Below are 20441 nucleotides of genomic sequence, written 5' to 3'. Positions count from 1 at the left end.
TTTATTCTCTTTTGTTTTGAGTATGTTAAATCCAATGGCAGGAGCAGGTATTTCAAAGAGAGTGAGATACATTATAATAGCAATTTTAGGTTTACTATAGGTTTTTTTTGAAGTTCTTTATTTCAATTAATATTTTGTTTGTATTGTTCTATTCTATTCTGTTTGATTTATGTCCAAAGTTATCTGCAGCTATTTTGATGACATCACAAGGCATTATGGTAACTATTGTTGATTTTGTAATGTTTTGAAGTCTGCTCTCTTACATTGGTTTGTTTTGATTGGTTTTATTGTTTTATCTTCTTTTTAAAATTAAAATTAAATAAATATACATAGGAGTTTGCCTTTGCTCATGCCAGTCTGTCTCTATATCCTTTCCAATTATTATTCAGCTAGCAAACTTTCTGTACAAGTGTACCATGATCCAAAACTTTATGCAGCAACTCCAAGCCAATACAAATACGTCAGCTGAGATACAGCAGAAATATAAATTGGCTTAATTTCCATTGTAGTTGTGTGTTTGTTTTAATTAACCAATGACTTGATCCAACTTCCCCATTAACCTGTGTAGCAGGCATAAATTATATTCCATTTGCCAGTCTGCCCACCCCTTGCCTATCACAAGGGCCACACACAGTGGGCATTCCCAAAATGTACCAAGAATATTGGCAGAAACAATTTCATGAAGGTTTCTTTGGACTTCATTCATGGATAGGTTGCACACCACTCTTCCGTGATCACAAAATAACCACTTAAACAAAATAAATAAACAAACAAGTAGTATTCTCCCATACAGAACTGGGAGTTTTGTGGAAGTAGAAAACACATCTGTGAGATTGTTAAAGGTAGCCTAAGGAATTATAGTGTGCCAAGTAGATTACATGTGATCAGTTTGTATTTTTTTTTACCTGTACCAGGGATCAAAGTTATAACCACGCGCTCGCAAGGCAGGTGCTTATGCCACTGAGCTAAATCCCCAGCCCCGATCATTTTGTATTTTATAACCTAAACTAAGATTATTTATTGGCTCTTGATCTTTAAATTTTGCCTACACTCAGATTTTAGTATCCTTGAGAATACACCTAAAAAGTAGGTTTTTCTACTCAAACTACTTTCAACTTCAAATGTGTGGAGTTTTTTTCCCCCCACAACAAATAACTCTTCAATTTACTGCAGACTTCAGCTGGATAGTTAAAAATTTGATTTAGTTCTTGCACTAGTTCTCTGGAGCTGGTGGCAGCTCTCAGATGAAGGGCTCAGCCCCACAGCACTGAACCCACTTTAGATTCCGTATGAGGTCTCTGGGCTGCACACACTGCTCCTGCAGATGAGGTGTTCCGGTGACCCCTCTGGTATGATAATTTGCTACAATGGTTTACAGAACTCAGGGAAAACTTTTCTTAAGGACATTGTAAAAAATACAAATAAACAGCCAGGTGGAGGGATATAGCACCCAATCCAGGCACTCCTGTTCTTGTGGAGTTGGGGCATGCTAACTTCCCAGCAGCAGATATTTTCACCAGGCCAAGAGCCCTCTGTGCCTTAGGGTTTTATGGAGTTTCTATTATGTAGATACAACTGAATAAATAATCAGTAATGAAGACTGAGTTCATTTTCCAGCCTCTCCCCCTCTACCTTGTCCCCAAGGTGTGAGGGAACTAAAGTTACAATGCTCTAATCACAGATTGCTTCTTCCAGCTTTCCAGGGGTGTTCAGTCACCAGTCATCTCATTAACATATGAAGGATGTCCTTAGAAGCTCTGAAAAGAACTGGAGCCTAAGATTGTCATAGCAAAAGATGCTCCTATCATACCTGTAGCACAGAAATTTACAAGAGGGTTACAACCCTTGGGTCAGAAACAAGGCACACAGACTAAGTATACTAAACACTTGTTTCCTAATATCACAGTACATGTATCTTCTATCAGATATACTAGCGTGTATAGAGTGAAAACTCTAACCTAAATCAACAAGGATTGTAGTTATTGAGTTGTATAAGTAGTCTATAGGAAAAGGCTTAGGCATCGCATCTGTCCAAAGGATCAATTAGATAACAAAAACATAACAACAGTGGAGAGGAAGATGCTTCTATGAACAGGAGCTCAGGGAGCCAGGAATTTAAGGTTGCCTAGAAACAGGCTGTGGGTGGAATGAGGAAGTGAAGCGGCTTAATATTCCATTAATTTTTTATAGCCACAAATGCATTACATTGCTGAACTGGTTGAAATCTCCTGAGCATCCCCTTAGCGCTTCCTGTCCTAGCTGCCATCTCTCCTCCTGTGGCCTATGGAAGGAAGTGGCAGTGGTGAAAGAAGAAAAGAGGAAGAAATCCTCATTTCTTCCTCCTTAAAATTTCAAACCCGGCTTTGGAAACAGTGTGCAGCCTAGGCTCAGATGACTCCTGCGAGACTCACATCATAAGCCCGAGCCCCAGCCCCAAAGGAAGTTAAGATTTTTAACTTACTGATATAGAGCCACAGAAGTGTCCAAGCTATGACTGCTAGGATGAATAAAAACAGTGTGAAGAGAATGATTTTGTTTTGGACATTCCAAAACGGTGTTCTCTTCTTGGATTTCTTGTTGGGTCTGGCTTTGCCAATGGGTTTTCGAAGTGGTCGTCTCCCTGGTAGTCTTCCGGGGACACTGACCACCTGAATTGATATATTGGATATCTTTTAAAAGAGAAAGATACATTGTAATTAGAAGTAGTTGAGAGCTTAAACAGAAAGATTTTGGTTCTGAAAGGACTAACTATGAGTTAAATTATTTATAACAACTGAATCTGCATTAAGGCACGCAGTGAACATCAGAACAATCAGACATTACAGCAACCTTAGTGAAATGGTTCCTAGTTGTCCCCAGTTGTCTAGTCCTGCTAAATGAATGCTGTGGAGCAGAGCCCTGAAGTTCATGAAGCAAAGTATATAAAGATATATGAAGGCCAGGGAATGAAGGTAGAGATTCTGCATGTAGAGTCATGTGTGTTCTCAATTCGCTGTCCATGTCTTTCAGATATCTGTGCTATATCGCTTTTATCTTGTAACCAATTCTATCTTGGCTGAGGCAGTATTAAAAATAAGAATTAAAATAAGATTTCTCACAGAAATAAATTGATTTCACGATTATTGCTTCACAGCTGAGACTGGATGGGAGAAAATGTGATTGTGTAGGGTTGTAGGAAGGAAATCTAGTGTGTTTCTATTACCACTGGCAACCACTAAAATGATAGGGGACTCAGTTTCTCAGGCATAAGTGAAAGCATAATTTAAAGCAAGGAGCTAAGTGTGGTGGCATACCCTTGTAGTCACGGCACTCAGGAGGCTGAGTCAGGAGAATTGCTGCAAGTTTGAGACCAGCCTGGACTCTACAGTGAGTTCAAGGCCAGCCTTCACTCGATAATGAGACTTCATCTCAAAAAACTAAAAAGAAAGATAAAATAATACAAAAACAAAATAGAGTACTCACTGAATTGGAAAACAGTTGGCTTACATGTATGGGTGTCCCACACATTATGTGGAAGAGGAAAAAAATACGTTAACTGTTTCCCCTCCTCCTCCTCCTCCTCTTTTCTTTTTTACCTTTTGCCATTGGATACTGTGAATTACTTAATAATGTATGCAACCCTTTAGCTTCTTTGACAAAGAGATTTATACATGTCAGGGTAACTAAACTCCAGTGATGAAATAACTTTTAACCACACATTCTTTTAAAGGCGACAATCTACCATACCATCTCAGGAAATAGTCTTTCTTTTGTGACTTGTTAAAAGTTCTCTCATTCTCTTTTATTCTTCCTCAGCTTTTCCTTCAAAATTCATGCCTTCCGGCCTTTAATCCTGCCAATTAATGGGATAATATGTGGCCAAGCACACTTTGAATTATTTATGACTCCCTTATTCTTTTTGCCAAATACCCTTGTCAGCCCTGGGAGTGAAACGTCGCTTGAATCCCTCCTGGTGGACCTGAACTAGAGCAGACATCTTTTACCGTGGTGTCTTGTAGGAGTCAGGGGTGTGGATAGCTAGACAGGCAGACACCCCACTGCAGGAGCTGACTGTGGGATCACACCTTCAGGCCTCCCTTCAAAGATGTAAACGAAACGCACAGAAGTGCCAAAGCGTACAGAATCGACAAGACAAAGCTGGATCTTTAAGTGGAAGAACACATTATAGGCAGTCTCAGTTAGCACTGATTAAATTTTAAAGTGGAATTTGTTTTAAGATCAGGACAATTTCCCTGGAGTTTTAGAGAAACAGCTTCTAATCAATTGCCAAGTAAAGTTCTTTAAAACAATCTCACATCTGCAAAATCTATTAAGTATTTAAAAAGAAAGGTGGTTTTCTTCTTTTTTTTTTTTTTTTTGGCCTTTAATTTATATAGAGTCATGAGGGCTCATTTTACTAACAGGTTTAACAACAAATGACATTCAAGTAGGAGAGGAGGCCCCCACACACACTTACTTTCAGGTCGGCAGGTTTGGGTGAAGCATCACTGTTTTCTTTGTCCATGTTCAGATGTTCTGTCTGTGACCATCTATGGGTGCCTGCAAGCCAGTTCTCACCATTACATGCTCCCTTGAGAAGAACTAAGAGAACAGTCACCACCCTGAGGCTTGCTCTCGGAGGGATGGAGTCAATTTACCTCCACCGGGTCCAGTTCAGAAACTGAAGCTCCCTCATTGCTGTAAAGTGGGTGTTAAAGGGCCCCGTGCACTCAGCTTTTCTCCACAAATGAGCAGCTTCTTATGCAACTTAGACCTCAGCCTCAATGCACTTTCCCTAAAAGAAACCCAAAAATGCACACTGGAGTGTTATTCAAGTTGTTACCTGTGTTTATAGAGTATAAAAAGACTAATTTATAAGCCTCAGCACCATTTCTTAGACAACCTTACATCCATTCATCTTGTTTCTGAAAATGCCCTTCTCCAACCTGCTCTCAGCTCTCCAGCCATGTTTTTGGAAAACACTTATCCAGCAAGACTTTTTTTTTTTTTCTATTTGCATTCTTTTTCCTTTTTAAGAGAACAAAGAAAATTGCACTTATTGAGGCTAATTAAGATTGATGTCCAAGAAAATAGATTTAAGCAGTCTTGAAAATGTACTCTGGGTTTTTACAAAATGTCAGCTATTTCATAAATTTAATCAGTAAGGAAATGGTATCACCAAACAGGCTTCAAAGTGACCCCCAAAAGCAGAAATAGGGAATCCTAACTCACTCTATCCACAAGATTTTCTGCAGGTTCACTGACTTCTATCAAATAAAAAGAATTTCCAGAACATGTAAAAAGCATGAAAGGACTTATTAGGCAGAATTCAAAGTATACACTCAAGAAATAAAGTATAGATCCTCAACAAAGAAAGAAGTATTATGGTCTGGAGCTTGGAATATTTATATGCATTTGATGGTGGAAATCTGTGGAATTATGAATCTATACAAAATTTGACTTGGTTTACTAAGGGAGAAAAATAATGTTGCACCAACTGATAGAAAGATAATGGTCCATTTTACAGGAGAAAAGCAGATGCAGTCTATTGTATTTTTTAAAAAGATGTATAATCTAAGATATATTGTCCAAAAGCATTGTTTGTGCTCTCTAAATCTGTTTGCTTATGTTAAAATTAGGTTTCTACCTTTTATCAACTAAACTAATTTTTGGATTTACATTATCTTTTCAGAATTCTGGGTGTGATGGAACTGGGAGAAATATAAACAAAGAATACAGATATGGATAACCTTGAGCAAATTTGATTGTGTTCTAAATTGCAGTCGTATTTAGTGCACGGTTTTTAAATTAAGAGTTTCCTTGTCTCCTTTCTAACAATCTTTATTTCTTCTGCCTTACATCATTTCTTCCACTGAGACTTTAATCCCTTATTCTTCAGGAATGCAAACAGGATGAAGATCTGTCTTGTTATGCCTGCTTCAGGCTCAGACAAGTTGCTGACCCTGCCCAGCAGGAATCAAAAGTCTCACTCGGGCTGATCTAAAGAAAAGTTTAAAAGATTAGATTTTTGTTTGAAGAAATATCATCCTTTTAAAGTTTATAAAAGAAAGCAAGGACATTAGTAGATCCTTGCTGTTTGAGTTTCATTGTATAACCATGTTAAACGAGCAAGGATTAAAAAGAAAAGTAGAGTAGTGGTGGATTTTGGCTCCAAGAAGTGGTGGAAGTCAGACAAAATTAGGAAGCATGTGCCATAAACCTTTTATCTTTCACTTTCACTTCTACTTGGTTTGAGGCATTTATTCAAATAAAACAAGTGGTTGAGGAGTTTATAGACGCCTTCCTATTTTGTCAATGAGAAATTCAATGTCTTCCTATTTCAGGTGTAGTTATGTCTAATTAATACACTAAATATCCACGTTTTTGTGAACATCTGTTATGAAAAGTTTTACTACAGTGCTCAGAACCTAGAGCGGGCCTCTATTTGGTAGACATGACGATATTTTGTAGTGACCTGCACCAGTTAATATAACATCTGAAATAGATAACAACGTTAGCGTGCACCATAAAGGTAACAAAGTTTAGTGGCTAGAATATTTATCTTGGCAAATTTATCCTATAGACAGACCTGTGGAAGAAGCTCAATCTTTATTGATCTTTTAACCTTTATCCAATCTTTTAAATGTATATCAACATAGCATAATATTAGTATTCTTTTTTTAATGTTTGTATTCTAAAACAGGTTGAAGTAAAAATTTTAGAAAACCTAGTGCAGTGGTTGATTGATTGTGTCAATTTGAGACATTTAGAAGCTTAACTAAACCAGGTTAGCAATTCTACAGCCAAGAATGTAGAAGAAGACCCACCCTAGGATGTCTTCTAGGATGCTCATCACCTGGAGGTATAAAAGGGAAGTTAGGAAGGACCAATGCGTTCCATTCTTAGGAGAAGCTCCAGTCTTTGCCTTTGGTTTGGACGTCATCTCCTGGCTGAAAAGACTCTTCATCATCTCAGAGCCTTCGGCCTGTTGCAGACCCATCAGCCTGCTGGTGTGGACTTGCACAAGACACAGGGTGAACTCCAGATCTTGGAATGAATCCTTTGGCCTCCAGTGCGTAGACACCCTCTGCACGCTTTCTCATTGGACTCTGTGGCTGACTGACTATTGTAAGCCAATCTTGTTGTTTCTGTATATCTTGTGTTATATCTTTTCTCTCTAGTAAAACCCTGACCAATACACCTAGTGAGACTGAGAATTCAGCTCTCTCATGGCTGTAGGTTAAGATGTTGTAAATGCAGCTGACTGCTTGTAGGGCCTGGTTCATTGTTTGTAGCCTCTTTTTATAACTAGCCTATCTGGTTTTTTTAGTTTTGTTTTGTTTTGCTTACTTGTTTGTCGGAGACAATCTTGCTGTGTAGTCCATACTGACCTATGCACTCAGTCTGGCCTCAACCTCTGGGAATCCTCTTACCTTAGCCTCCTGAGCACTGTGGTTACAGTCATCTCTTTCTCTGTTTTGCATTACTATTAATTTCTCCTTTTTTGATTATACTTTCTCAATGGACCTTTGTTAATCAACATTTATCTGTATATTTGTCAAAGGTCAATTAAGAATTGCATAGCCAGAGTTTCATGGCCCTTTCAGAAGTGTCCTGTCATGCCCTGAGTTCTAGTTGACCTCTGGCAAGGCCTAAAAATACTAGCTGTCCATTCAGCTCTTTATTTTCTTTGGTTTTGGTCTCTAATCCCTTGGTTTTGAATGCCTAGGTCAGTTACACTACTCTTCAAGTGACCACAACAGATCTGTGTCAGTGCTTACTAGAGAAATATTTACTACAAGATATTCAAATATATAAGAATTTACAAGATTGGCTTACAATGGTCACCCACAGAGTCAGATGTAGAAGAATGCACAAGAGTTGTATATGCCCTGGATATCTGAAGGAACCAGTTGAAGGCCTGGAGCCCACTGTAGTGTCTCATGTGAGTCTGTATCACAAGGCCAGTGTCAGCAGGCTAAGGTACCTGTGCTAGAAGCTAAAGAGTATGCACTAAAGCCAGGAGATGGCATCCAAGGTGAAGATAAAGATTGGAGCTCCTCCTCCGAAAAAGTAGAAGTAAGGTTTTCTGTTTTATTTCTCTTTTATACCATTCAGGCAAAAAGCCTATCCAAATTGGTTCTTCTGTCTTCAGGAAATCTCAGCCATATCCAGAACTATGCTGATACAATTTAATTGGACATTTCTCATTCAAATCACATAATCAGTTAATTATCACAGGATCTAATCCTAATTATTGAAATCTTTTTGGGTACTGGGACAATTTAAAATGTAAAGTGTAACCACAGGACAGCTACCTCTTTCATGAATCATGGTCAGCATTAGTATTGGAAGTCTAATGGCCCACCATCTCAAATACTGTTTAGACTGTCTTTCACAAGTCATATTCCAAAATAGTGGTCTCAATGCCTCTTTAAATCCTGGAGCTGTTGTCCCTTGGTTGGGCTGAGGTGGTCCCTAAATCAGAGATGAGGAGCTTTGACTCATCCTATCCACAGTAGGATGTAGGTTCATTGAAATCCATCACGGAAAAAGATTTTCAGAACACTGGCAAGAAGGCTGAAAGGGATTTATTAAGCAGGATTCAAAGTACATACTTAAAGAAATAATTTGGTCTTGCAAGAGATGGGTGCTTATTTTTCATTCTTTAATCTTGCAGTAGAATCTCTATTACTATTGCTCCCATTTTTACCAAAATCAGGCTGACCTGAGAGAGGGAAGATGAAATCCTGAGATGCAACATCAGAATATCCCTAATTGTCAGTACCTTTACATCCCATGCCCCAGTGGGCCCTAGGCCTGGGTGGACAGCAGATCGGTTCAGTTGTCCATTAAAGGAAAGATATTGATCTGTTGATCAGGATACAAACGTGAGCATCAACGTCTATTTGTATGGCTATTCAAAGGCTGTGCAGAAAGAAGCAAGTGAGACTTTACCAATTGCAGGCGGTAAAAGATGAGTCACATTGCCATATGTATAAAATTTGATCTAACTGGGGACAGGGGAAAGAATGCCAAACAAATTATTCAAGTAGAATAAATTTGTCTTTTGAATTTTGTTATTTTTTTTTAGTGACACAGATTAAATAACTAACATGATTATTTTGGCTTTCTAGTTATAGGATGAGGACTTTTTTTTTTAAAAAAAAAAGCTTTATTTAATGATTCATCCTTCCTATATTATTTCCACTATTTATTCCTATTAATAATTCATATTTCACTAATACAAAATGCTATATTATTTCCACTATTTGTTCCCATAATTCATATTTCACTATTATAAAAGACTATAAGTTTTTTTTAAAAATTTTTATTTAAAGAAAGATTAAACAAAACAAAATTGGTAGAAATAGTACATATGTTCAGAGAAAAAAAACAGTAAGAAATCACTAGTTGATGTCATTTTACAAAGAGTTGTTCAAGGTACAAAAATGGAACATGTAAAGTGGGAATTCAAACAGAGAGACTGCAAAAAGTTCTGTTCAACTGTCCAACAAAAACTTAGTAACATGGTTGTTAATCCTATACATTTAAACATACATGCAGTTATCCATATCTCCATTTATGTTTAGATTAAACAAACTAAAGCAGGTTAAAATTATTCTGAACAAAGAATAATAGTATTGCTGGATTTCACATCATGATACTCCATGATCAGCACTGGGTACTGTAGTGTCTTCTTTTTAAAACAATTTAAAGAAAGACTAAAAAAACAGAAAATGGGTAGAAATAATACATAATTTCAAAGAAAAAATAAATGGTAAGAAATCACTAGTTGATGATTACAGATTGTCTTCTTACAAATAGTTATTTAAGATACTAAAGTGGAGCATATAAAGTGGGGATTCAAACAGTGAGATTGCAACCAGTTCTGTTCAACTATCCAACAAAAACTTAGAAATGTGGTTATCAATCCTATACACTTAAACCTATATGCAGTTACCCATATCTTCAATTATGTTGACTTTGAATAAACCCAAGAAGGTTAATATCACTGTGAACAAAGAATAACACTATTGCTGGGTTTCACATTATGACATTCCAGGATCAGCACTGGCTATATTAGGGTCTCCTTTTCTTCAAAGTATCTGTTCATTTCATCAATTGTCATAAGATCAGTTCTCATAAACTATTTATAGATTCTACACATGCATGAGTCTTAACATGTATTTTTTTTTTAATTTTGAAAGTAGTTAAAATGCAACAGCACAAGACAGAACAAAGCCAATCGAGACAATGCAGTGAAATTGGTACAGGATTTCACAGTAGGATACTGGGATTAGTAGTAATAAGTACTATGGTATATCTCTTTAACTTAACAATAGCTGTCCAGTCAATTTCATACTGTAAAATCAAACCAAAAATAGAACATTGTAAAACCAATTGAGAGTACTGAATAGAGCAAAAGAAACATAACAAAACAGTGAAAACAACCTATGCCTTCAAACAGAAGATAGAAGGAAATCCCCCGTATTTGCTATACTGCATATGGTCATCCTCCCAAGAGATGCTGAAACATCTATCCCCAGTAGCTATGGGGGGCAGGTGGGGGAAGGGTGCTTGATTTTCAGCTCGCCTGGCAGTAGGCTCACAGGTAATGTTCTTCTCCAGGCCCAAGCTGCGGGTGCTTACCAAGAGGGCTGGTGAATAAGCTGCCTGAGTCCCTCCATGGCCAGATCTCTGGAGCCAAAATAGTATAAGTTTTATGTACTTGATCATAGCCCCTTTTGAAGTTTTCTTTTCCTCAAGATTAGCCAGGCTTAGCAGAGCTCCATGTTTCAACTGGATTTTGTTTTGAGGACTGATCCAGGCTAACACATCCCATTTCTATCACAAGTAATGTGACATTAAAGGGTGTCCCCCCGCCCTAGACATCTGGTGAAATTCTTCATCTAATCTCAGTGCATAAATCCTTGAACTTTTCTCTACTAAGAATTTTGTTCGGAGAGTTTAGCAAGAATTCTTATGCATATATATATATATATATATATATATATATATATATATGAAAAGGATATATAAAATAAGCACAAACTTCAAGGTGTAATGTTTTTATGTGTATGATTTTTGTAAGCAGTGTTTATTTTGCTAATTTTATTTTTATCCACATAATTGTATATAAAATTGAGAACAGAATTTCACTGTTTTTCTAGCTCTTATAATTGTTCATTTCATGATTTTACTGAACATAATTTCATTGTGTACAGAACGAGAATGTTAAAATAATCCACTCCCAGATATATGGTAATGTGTATAGGCAAATATTAATGACACAATCTAAGTATGGATGGATAAATCTGCACTATAAAATACTTTCAAAGACATATTTGAAATTTTTCTACATAAAATGTTGAGGGGAAAATGATAACTTTTGGGAATCAAATACACTAGAAAAATTTCAAGAAGCTTATTAAATATGCATGCACTGACTTTGATGTTGCTTTCACTGAAATGGCAGTTTGGGTTCAAACTAATTTCATCACGAAACACATGACCAAACACCAGAATGACCTGAGAATAGTTGACATTCCCCATTTCTAGTTATTTTTTCATTATGGAGACAAAATACCCGAGTCTCACAAGTTAAAGTAGGAAAGGTTTCTTTTAACCCACAGTTTGTGGAGGCTCAGTGCACAGTTGGCCGGCTCCAAGGTAGGGCAGCATGGCAGAGGAGCATCACAGAGGAGAAACAGTTCATGGCATGACAGGCAGGAGCCCAAGAGCCGTCCTTCTTTCCTTTTTTGTTTCATTAACACTTGCAAGCCTATTGGTTGGTGCTGCCACACCCAGTGCGGGTCTTGCCTCTTCCGTAAATCCATCTACCAGGACCAGAATCCTGCTAAGCCAGTGATTGAACTAATCCAGTATCCCCCACCTATAAATCAGAAAGCTCTGGGATGACAAGCCCAATACCACCATAAGGAACTTGGAAAACATGGAGAGATTTGTACTTCTTTCTCAGCAGTAAAGGCCCTCGTGCTAAGTGGAAAGAAGGTATCCAGCAGCTGGCCAGTCAAGCAGACAAGAATGCAATGCCCTGAATCAAAGTGGGGCTATCTCTCCACTCAAGTCAGCAGTGGTAAATAAGAACATATACTTAATCATGATAGGAATTCAACCTACAAAAGCTTTTTAAGGTGTTTCTTTATATTTTTATTGGTTCTTGTTTGAAGTACATAATGTTTACGGTCTCAGGCAGGAGGTATGTGTAATTGATATATTTTACTTGTTCTGATTATCCTTTCTTCTTCTGCTGCTCATCTCCCTCTATCTCTAGACCTTTACATTTGTAAAGAATCCATGTTCCTGTTTCCTGTTGTCTATTTTTTATTTTATTTTAAAATAATTCATACTTTATGTTTTTCATATGAGAAGTTGTAATATTGAAGTTTGTGTCTCATTTATTTCACAAGGTGCTTCAATTTGTCTACAAACAATTCACATTTATCCTGCTTTATAGCAGAGTCATACGTCATTATGTATAAACGCCACATTTGCTTTATCCATTCATCTGTTGATCAGTATATATGCCCCTTACAAGATTTAGCTATTTCAAGTTACGCTGCTGTAAACACAGCAGTACATGTAACACTGCCGCATGCATCTTTAACTCTTTTTGGAAGATAATTAGAAGGGGAATAGCTAGGTCAGATGGAATTTTTAGTTTCAGTTTTCTGAGGAAACTGATGTATTGCCATAGTGGTTGTACCAGTTTACAGTGGCAGTAACAACGTGGAAGTGTGACTTTCCCTCTGCAACCTCACTAAAATTTGTTATTGTTTGGTTTTTTGATAATTGTCATTCCTTTTGGAGTAATCCATATTACTCCAATCTCAGAGGTGTTTTAATTTGCACTTTTCTAATGACCACAGATGCTGGCATTTTTCATGTACTTTTTAACCATTTGTTCTTCTTCTGAGTATGTCTATTGATTTCAGTTGTTCAGTTTTTATTAGGTCTTTGGTTGGGGGAAGTCTGATTTGTTTAAATTCTTCCTAAATTCTAGATATTAGTTTTCTGTGAGAGTAATAGCTAAATTTTTTTTCCATTCTGTAGATTGTCTTTTCACTGTATTTGTTTCCTTTGCTGTGCAGAAGTGTTTTAATTTGATATAATTCCCTTTGTTGACTTTTCATGCAATTTCTTGTGCACTTAAGATTGTGCTAGAAAGCCTTTCCTTTTGCCTATGTTTTAAGAGTTTTAGGAAACAACCTCAGGAATATTAAATCAGGCCTATTTAAATTCTGATATGCTGGTGCACACCTAGAGTCTCAGCATTCGAGAGGCTGAGACAGGAGAATTGCCATGAGTTCAAGGACAGCCTGGATTGTACAGTGAGTTCAAATCCTGGCTAGACAACAACAGTGAGACCCTACTTCAAAAAAATAGTTTAAACTATTTTAGCTTTCATAAAATCAAATGTTTCTATTTTAATATTTATGCATTTGATCCATTTTCATTTTATTTGTGGTGTATGGTGAGAGGTATGAGTCTAGATTCAATCTTCTGTATGTGTATAACCAATTTTCTGTTGTTTTTGACACAGGGTCTTGTTATATATTCCAGGGTGGCCATGAAATAACTCGATAGCCCAGGCTGGCCTTGAACTTGCTGCAATCATCCTTCCTTAGCCTCTCAAGTGTTGGAATTACAGACGTGTGCCACCACCTCTAACCACCAACATCATTTGTGAAAAGGGCTTTCTTCAGAGTATACTTTTGGCTCCTTTGACAAGGATCGCATGACTCAATGTCCCGGGGTGTTTCTTCATCTTTGTTGTCCCATTGAGTCAGAGGTCTGCTTTTGTGCTAGTACCATGCTGTTTTCATCACTGTAGCTTGGCAATGTAATTTGAAATTGAAGCTTTTGGTGCTTCCTGGTTTGTTATGACTGCCCAGGATTGCTTTTGCTTTTCTTGGTCACTTCTGGATCCATATAAATCCTAAGATTTTTTCTAACTCTTTTAGGAATATTGTTGGCATTTTGATTAGAATTGACTCTTTCACTTCTAATTGATAGGGTCTTTTCTTTCATTCTTTTCATAAGTTTGGCTAAAATCTGTTTCATTTTTCTTTCAAAGAAAAAATTACTGATTCATTGATTCTATTTTGTTTGTCTTGATTTCGTTGATTTTCATTCTGATCTTTGTTATTTCTTTCCTTGTATTAGATTTGGGTTCCAACTGCTCTTCTTTTTTGTAGTATCTTTGAGTTCATTCTGTTTTTCTAATGTAGACCTTCATAGCAATAAACTTTCCTCTCAAGACTGCTTTTGTTGTGTTCCATAGATTCTTATATGTTATACTAGCATTATGGTTTGAATCTAGGAACTATCCAATTTCATCCTTTATTTTTCCTGCAATCTATTCATGTTAAGGAATATGCTATGTAATATCTATGTGTTTATAAAGTTTGTGTGCCTTCTTTTATGATTGACTTATAATCTCAGTTTGCTATGATCTGATAGAATATATGGAATAACTTTGATTCTTTTTTATTTATTTAAGCACATTTTATGGGCTAGTGTGTGGTCTATCTTGGAGGAAGTTTTGTGTGCTCCTAAGAAGAATGTGTAAATTGTTGTAATAGGCTAGAACTATCTGTAGATATCTATTAACCCTATTCGTATGAAGATGTGACTCAACTCTGGCATTTCTTAAGTTTTTTCTCTAGCTTATCCATCTGTGCAAATGAGGTGTTAACATTCCATGCTATGATTATGTTGGCATTTATGAGATCTTTTATATCCTATAGTGTTTTATAAAGCTGATGCACCAGTATTTGGTGCTTATATATTTATGTTATTATCTTTCTGTTGAATCTTTGCCTTGACTAATATGTAGCAATCTTTTTTGCCTCTTCTTGAATTCTAGAATTATCTTGAAATCCACTTCAAGAATAAGATTGCTACCCCTGTTCATTTGGAGGGTTCTAGTGCATAAACTACTGCTTTCCATTCGTTGATTTTTAGTGTGTAAGTTTATTTTTGAATTTGATGTGTCTCTTAAATGTAGCAAACTTTTGACTTTTATTTTTTGATCCAGTATGACAATGTGTGTCTTTTAATTGAGGAATTGAGGGCAATTATATTGAGAGTTATTACTGAAAGGTACTGGCTTGTTCCTGTCACCGAACTATTATTTTGTCTTTGCTTCCATTATATTTCCCTTTTTTTAAACTGTTCATCCTGCTTGATGGATTCATTTTACCAGAATTCTTGGCTTTTTTGCCACTATTTTCCCTGTCCAGGGCATCCTTGACAAGTTTTTGGAGTGTTGCCTTGGTGATCACAAATTTCTTAACCTGCCCTTTATCATGGAATGTCCTTATTTCTACAATTTTGAAAGACACTTTTGTAGAATATATTAACCTGGGTTTAAAGTTGTTTTATCTTAGGGCTTGAACATTTTCCTCCAAGCTTTCTTGATCTTTAAAGTTTGTTAAGAAATCTGCTATAATCCTAGTGGGTTTATTTTTGTAAGTGATATTTTGCTTTGCTCTAATAGCTTTTTAAGAGTTTGGCCTTGGGTTAGACTTCTGGGATTTTGACTATGATGTGTCATAGAAAGCTTCTTCTATCATAATTATTTGGGGTTCTATAAGTCTCACTTACATTTATTTTGCATTCTTTCCGCATAATTTGAAAGCTTCCTGCTACTATTTTTTAAACAAATATTTTATCCCACACTTGCTATCCACTAGTTTATTTCTAACTTCTATTAACCTTAATCTGGTCTACTTCGTGTCATCTAGTAGCTGTTGGGTCAATTTTCCTTGCTTCCTAATTTTTTAATGAAAATTTTGAAAATATTGTCTTGTGCTTCCAATCTGTCCCTGAAATCTGACACTTTCTTCTCACTTTGGTCAATTCTGTGATCAACAGAATTCTTTATCTCCAAGACTTTTATATGGCAACTTTTCACAAACTCTCTTTAGAAAATCAATAATCCTGTTTTTAGAGTAAAGAAGAAAAAAGGGAAGCCAAGGGGATAGGAAAAATGAATTTTGAAGAAAAAATAAGGAGGTAGAAAGTTTAGAAAGGGAAGGAGGAGCAGAATAAAGGAAAAAATGTAAAAAAAAAAAAAAAAGTAATATTAAAGAAGCTAGAATCAAAGAAAGAAAAAAAGCCCAAAGAGAACTCAGAAAAGACAAACAAGCAAGAAAGGATTGAAGCACCCGCGCCCAGCTGCCCTGCCGTACTCCCAGCGTGTCCACACAGTTGCCTTTATGCTGCAGACATAGCTGGCTTGCAGGCAGCCAAATCAGACTCTCCCACGGCCGTGTCGAGGGCTGTCAGTCTCTCTGGACTAGCCTCTGGCTGCAGGCTATGCTTTGGGTGTGGCCAACTGCACATCTCTATCTCTGCCCCAAGATCCAACCACCTCAATTAATTTGGAAAGAAGAGTATGTGATGTAGCGTGCATAACAGCTGGTTCTCTGCCCACTTCCACCAGTTGCCGTCCACTACTGCTTCCCCTCCTGCAGGGCAAACCTTGCCCTCATCTTGATGTTTTCCTATGAGTTCCCTCCAGAGGCCTTCTGCCCAGTATATCAGCAGAAGCCCTCTACTCCAGCAAACTCTTTCTGTTCCTTCTTGCTCTGACCTTTATCAGTCACTGGCCCTTAATCTAAGAGCTCCATTTTCCAACCCACAAAACGGGGAGCAGTCCCCAAGCTTGACAAAAAGACTCTTTTCCCTGCAGAGATGGTGGGCACTGGGCAGGATCCCCACTCCTTCAGATCTTTCTGGAGTTGGGGAAGTAATATAAAAGTGCCCACTCTGGTCTCACTCCAGTGAGTCTCAGCCTTCCCATGTGTTTCCACCAATGTGGTCCACAGGTTGCTGTCAGCTAGCCCAGAAATACTCACAATTCATGATGGTTAGCCTTTTCCTTCCTATCCCAGGACTCTGCCCTGTGCAACACTATCTCCTCCCCTCAGGTTGGTAGAATCCTTAACTGTTTCAGCCTTCCTTAGTTCATGGAGAAGGCATGGAGGTCTGTCCAAGGTGAGCAAGATTCTAGCCCCAGGCGTAGAAGACTCTTAGCAGTGAAGAGTGACACTTTCACTTTTGCCCAACTTCAAGAGGGATAGTTCTTCAGAAACTGATTAGCGTATTTCTGCTACTTGGCATCCACTTTGGTCTATTATGGTAAATGGCCATATGCAAAATTGCCATCCAATCACCACAAAGAATCACAAGGTTATGCAGGTCATTTTAGGGCTCATAATAAATTGGCACAAGATTCTGGCCTCCCTTTCTCTGCTGATTCGTAAAAGCATGAACCTAATTTCTTGTGTCATACCACATGAATCTTTTAAAAAGGAAAACTATAGAGCAGCATCTTACAATCTAGGCTATTGTAACATCTCTTTAGTTGGTTTTCTTCCTATAGAATCTCACACTGAAACTAACCCATGTGCAACTACTGCTACATAAACCTTCCTAACATGCCTCTTCAATTACTTCAACCCTTCACAAACAGTAATCCTTTTTTTCAGTTCCCCACCCTGGCATTTTAAGTCTTTCCTAGTGTGGCACTAGAGATGAACAAGATAGAGGTAAGAACATTATGTTATACATTCGTTTCTCAAGGCCACTATTTTAAAAGTGCTACTGATGGAAAGACTTAAAACAGCAAAAATTTACTATCCCACAATCCTAGAGCCAGAAATATAAAAATGAATGTACGAGCAGGGCCATGCTATCTCTGAAACATCTGAACCCTTCTTTCTTCTTCCTTTCTCCTGTGGTTTACAAGTCATTTTTAGTATCCATTGGCTTGTAGCTCCAACACTTGTCTGTGCCTCTGTCCCCACATGGTATTGGCCCTCAGGTTTGTGGTTCCTCTTAGGCGGACACCAGACATACTGAATGAAGAGCCCACTGTACCCTAGTATGACCTCCTCTTTTTAAAATTTATTTTATTTTGAATGTAGTAAAAATATAACAGAACAAAGCCAATCAAGACAATACAGGGACACTGGTACAGAACTTCAAAGCAGGATACTGGGATAGTAGAAATAGGTACTAAAGTATATCTCATAACCTTCACAATAGTTGTCCAGTCAATCAGGTATAGCAAAATCAAACCAATTGTAAAACCAGCTGAAGGAGAATATTGAATAGAGCATAATAATCATTACAAAACACAACAATGAAAATAACCTTTGCCTTCAAAAAGAACATAGAAGGAAATCCCCCATATTTGCTATATTGCATATGGTCATCCTTCCAAGAGGTGCTCAGAACTCTGTTCCCAGTGCTGATGCGAAGGGGGGATGTTTGGTTCTCAGCCCATGGGCTGGTAGCCTCACAGGAACAGCTGACTGGTTCTCCTAGCCGGGGTCAGGGGCACTTACCAAGAGAGCGGGCAAATTGACTTCTTGTGCAGCCACCTAAGTCCCAACATGGCCGGATCTCAGGTCTGACCTCCTGTCATCTATGATGGTCCTATTTTCAAATAAGTTTACATTTTCAGGTAATGAGACTTAGGACTTCAATGTATACCCTTGGGAAGACAAGCATACACCCTGCCAGCCCTCTAGAAGTAAGAGACCTTCCATGTCTATTTCTCTTAATAGGGTAAACTTTCCTCCAATGGATTCATCCACAAAAACTCTAAAACCTGCTCACAGTCTGCAGCAAGTACAAGTGGCATCATAAACATTTTACCCTGAAACTCCATTCTACCTTTTGGTCTCTTTCTCCCTCTGTTACAGGGTAGGAAGCAAAAGGCAGTGTGACTTAGTCACGGCCCAGGAAGAGCCATTAGTTCACTTCCCATGGTCAGCTATATTGATCCCCAGGTGTGAGTGTTCAGGTAAAAATGTCCTCTGAGACCGCTAATGAGAAAATAAATGTATAGATAACTAATTGCTCTTTTCTTCCTGGTTTAGTTGACCCACTATAAAAGCCTGCTGTTTCCTCTTTAATTGTTTAGTATGCAACATGTTCAACTCAATATAAACTTGGGCACAAGAACCACGTGGTAAACTGGTCCAAAGCCATCTTAGCTCACACACTTAGCACAGATGGTCCAGGGCAGACGGCAGTCTCCCGGAAAGCTACCGTCACACAGAGCTGGCATGGCATCTGGCTCGCAGTAGGAGCTGAGGTTGTTAATGTTTGATGAAGGAATGTATCCACTGCTCTAATAAGTATTGACCTTGGAAACTATGCACAAGATTACAAAGACATCTTTTAAAAATCAATTTTACAAATCAGATTAGTAAGAATAGAATGATAGGGAATGAAATAAAACAGATGAATAAAACTAAACTTGGCAGAGAGAAATGTGAAGGAAAACGAGCAACAAAACTACTAGTTTTCATAGTTCAGTGAAAAGAAAGGTTTGTGCTAATGTCATCTAGAGAATTTTTTATGCCCGTATCCTGTACTCTGGTTAACTACTTTAAAGATAATAATACTCAGTGTATGAACTATTGTTATTTTCTGATTAGGTTGTTATGAAATTTTGTTTTATCTTTTTCCATAAAATTTTTTAAAATGAGAGGAGGAGAAAACAGAGAGACCAAAATAATCCTTGTAAATGTGCATTATATGTCTTACCTTGTGTGGGAAGCAGCCACCCCTTAGCAGGTCGCAGTCAATTCTGTGTTGCAGACATGAGGCTTGGTGCTCAAGAGTGTTTAGGGCTTCATGCCTTGCATAATAACATTTCCATGGACTATGTGCATATTCCAGAATCTAAAATAAACGCCTTTCAGCTCTTTGCTCACTATCACAAATCATTGCCAATTAGAGATGGCAAATAAGAGAAATGCCTCAGAATTTGATCATTTGTATCAAAAGCTCCAGTGCTTGGGATTACAATCCAAATAAAAACAGTGATGTGGTCACAGAGAAACCTCATCCTATCTTGTCTATCCCTCCAGAAGATCAAAGTACTTCTGAATTGAATTAAGTTCTTCTATACTAGAAAAGGATTTGGCCTTCCCACATTATTTACCTTAATTAATTGAAGAATTAACTAGCACTGAGCAGTTGGTTGAGTGTTTGGGGGATTTTTTGTTATTGTTTTACCACAGGTTCAGTTTTGTGCCAAGGAACATATGCAGGGTCTGCGTGTGGTTTCTGTAACATTAGCTACTAATTTATTTTTTATTCATTTCCACTAGCATCTCTACTTAATTAGGTTCACCTTAAAACTGAGATAGGTGCATATTTGCATAAGGTCTCCTATCTTCCATCCACACTGTTAATGATTTCTTGAGAATTATGAAATGTAAGTTGGTTAAATTCATGTGCCTACCCACAGGAAGAAGTAGCCTTAAGTGGAATATTACCAGAGTAATAAATAGCCCTGAAAGGCTGAGCGCCCCTGCCTTTCTGGGGGTGCTAGCTGCCCTCCTGTCACTGTCTCTTCAAGCATAAAGGGCATAGGAGTGGCTATCTTGCCAAGTGGTCATGCAGCGCAT

The 20441-nt window shown here is 37.7% G+C and overlaps 1 protein-coding gene across 1 annotated transcript in view; it reads right to left on the bottom strand.

Moving 5' to 3' along the window:
- The window catches only part of Tmprss7 (transmembrane serine protease 7), a 47546-nt gene extending 43042 nt beyond the window's left edge, over positions 1-4504 (bottom strand). Inside the window, exons 1-2 of the mRNA XM_003469201.3 lie at positions 4457-4504; positions 2462-2669 (exon numbers count right to left, since the gene is read on the bottom strand). Of these exons, the coding sequence (XP_003469249.1) occupies positions 2462-2669; positions 4457-4504 (256 nt within the window). The remainder of the gene's footprint in view (positions 1-2461; positions 2670-4456) is intronic.
- Between the last annotated feature and the right edge of the window lie 15937 nt (positions 4505-20441).

This window comes from Cavia porcellus, unplaced genomic scaffold, assembly GCF_034190915.1.
Source record: "Cavia porcellus strain 051 isolate PalLab524CR breed Dunkin Hartley unplaced genomic scaffold, mCavPor4.1 scaffold_15, whole genome shotgun sequence".
Lineage (NCBI taxonomy): Eukaryota > Metazoa > Chordata > Mammalia > Rodentia > Caviidae > Cavia > Cavia porcellus.
Note: the sequence above shows the minus strand (reverse complement) of the source record. Positions and strands in the feature narration are given on the sequence as shown.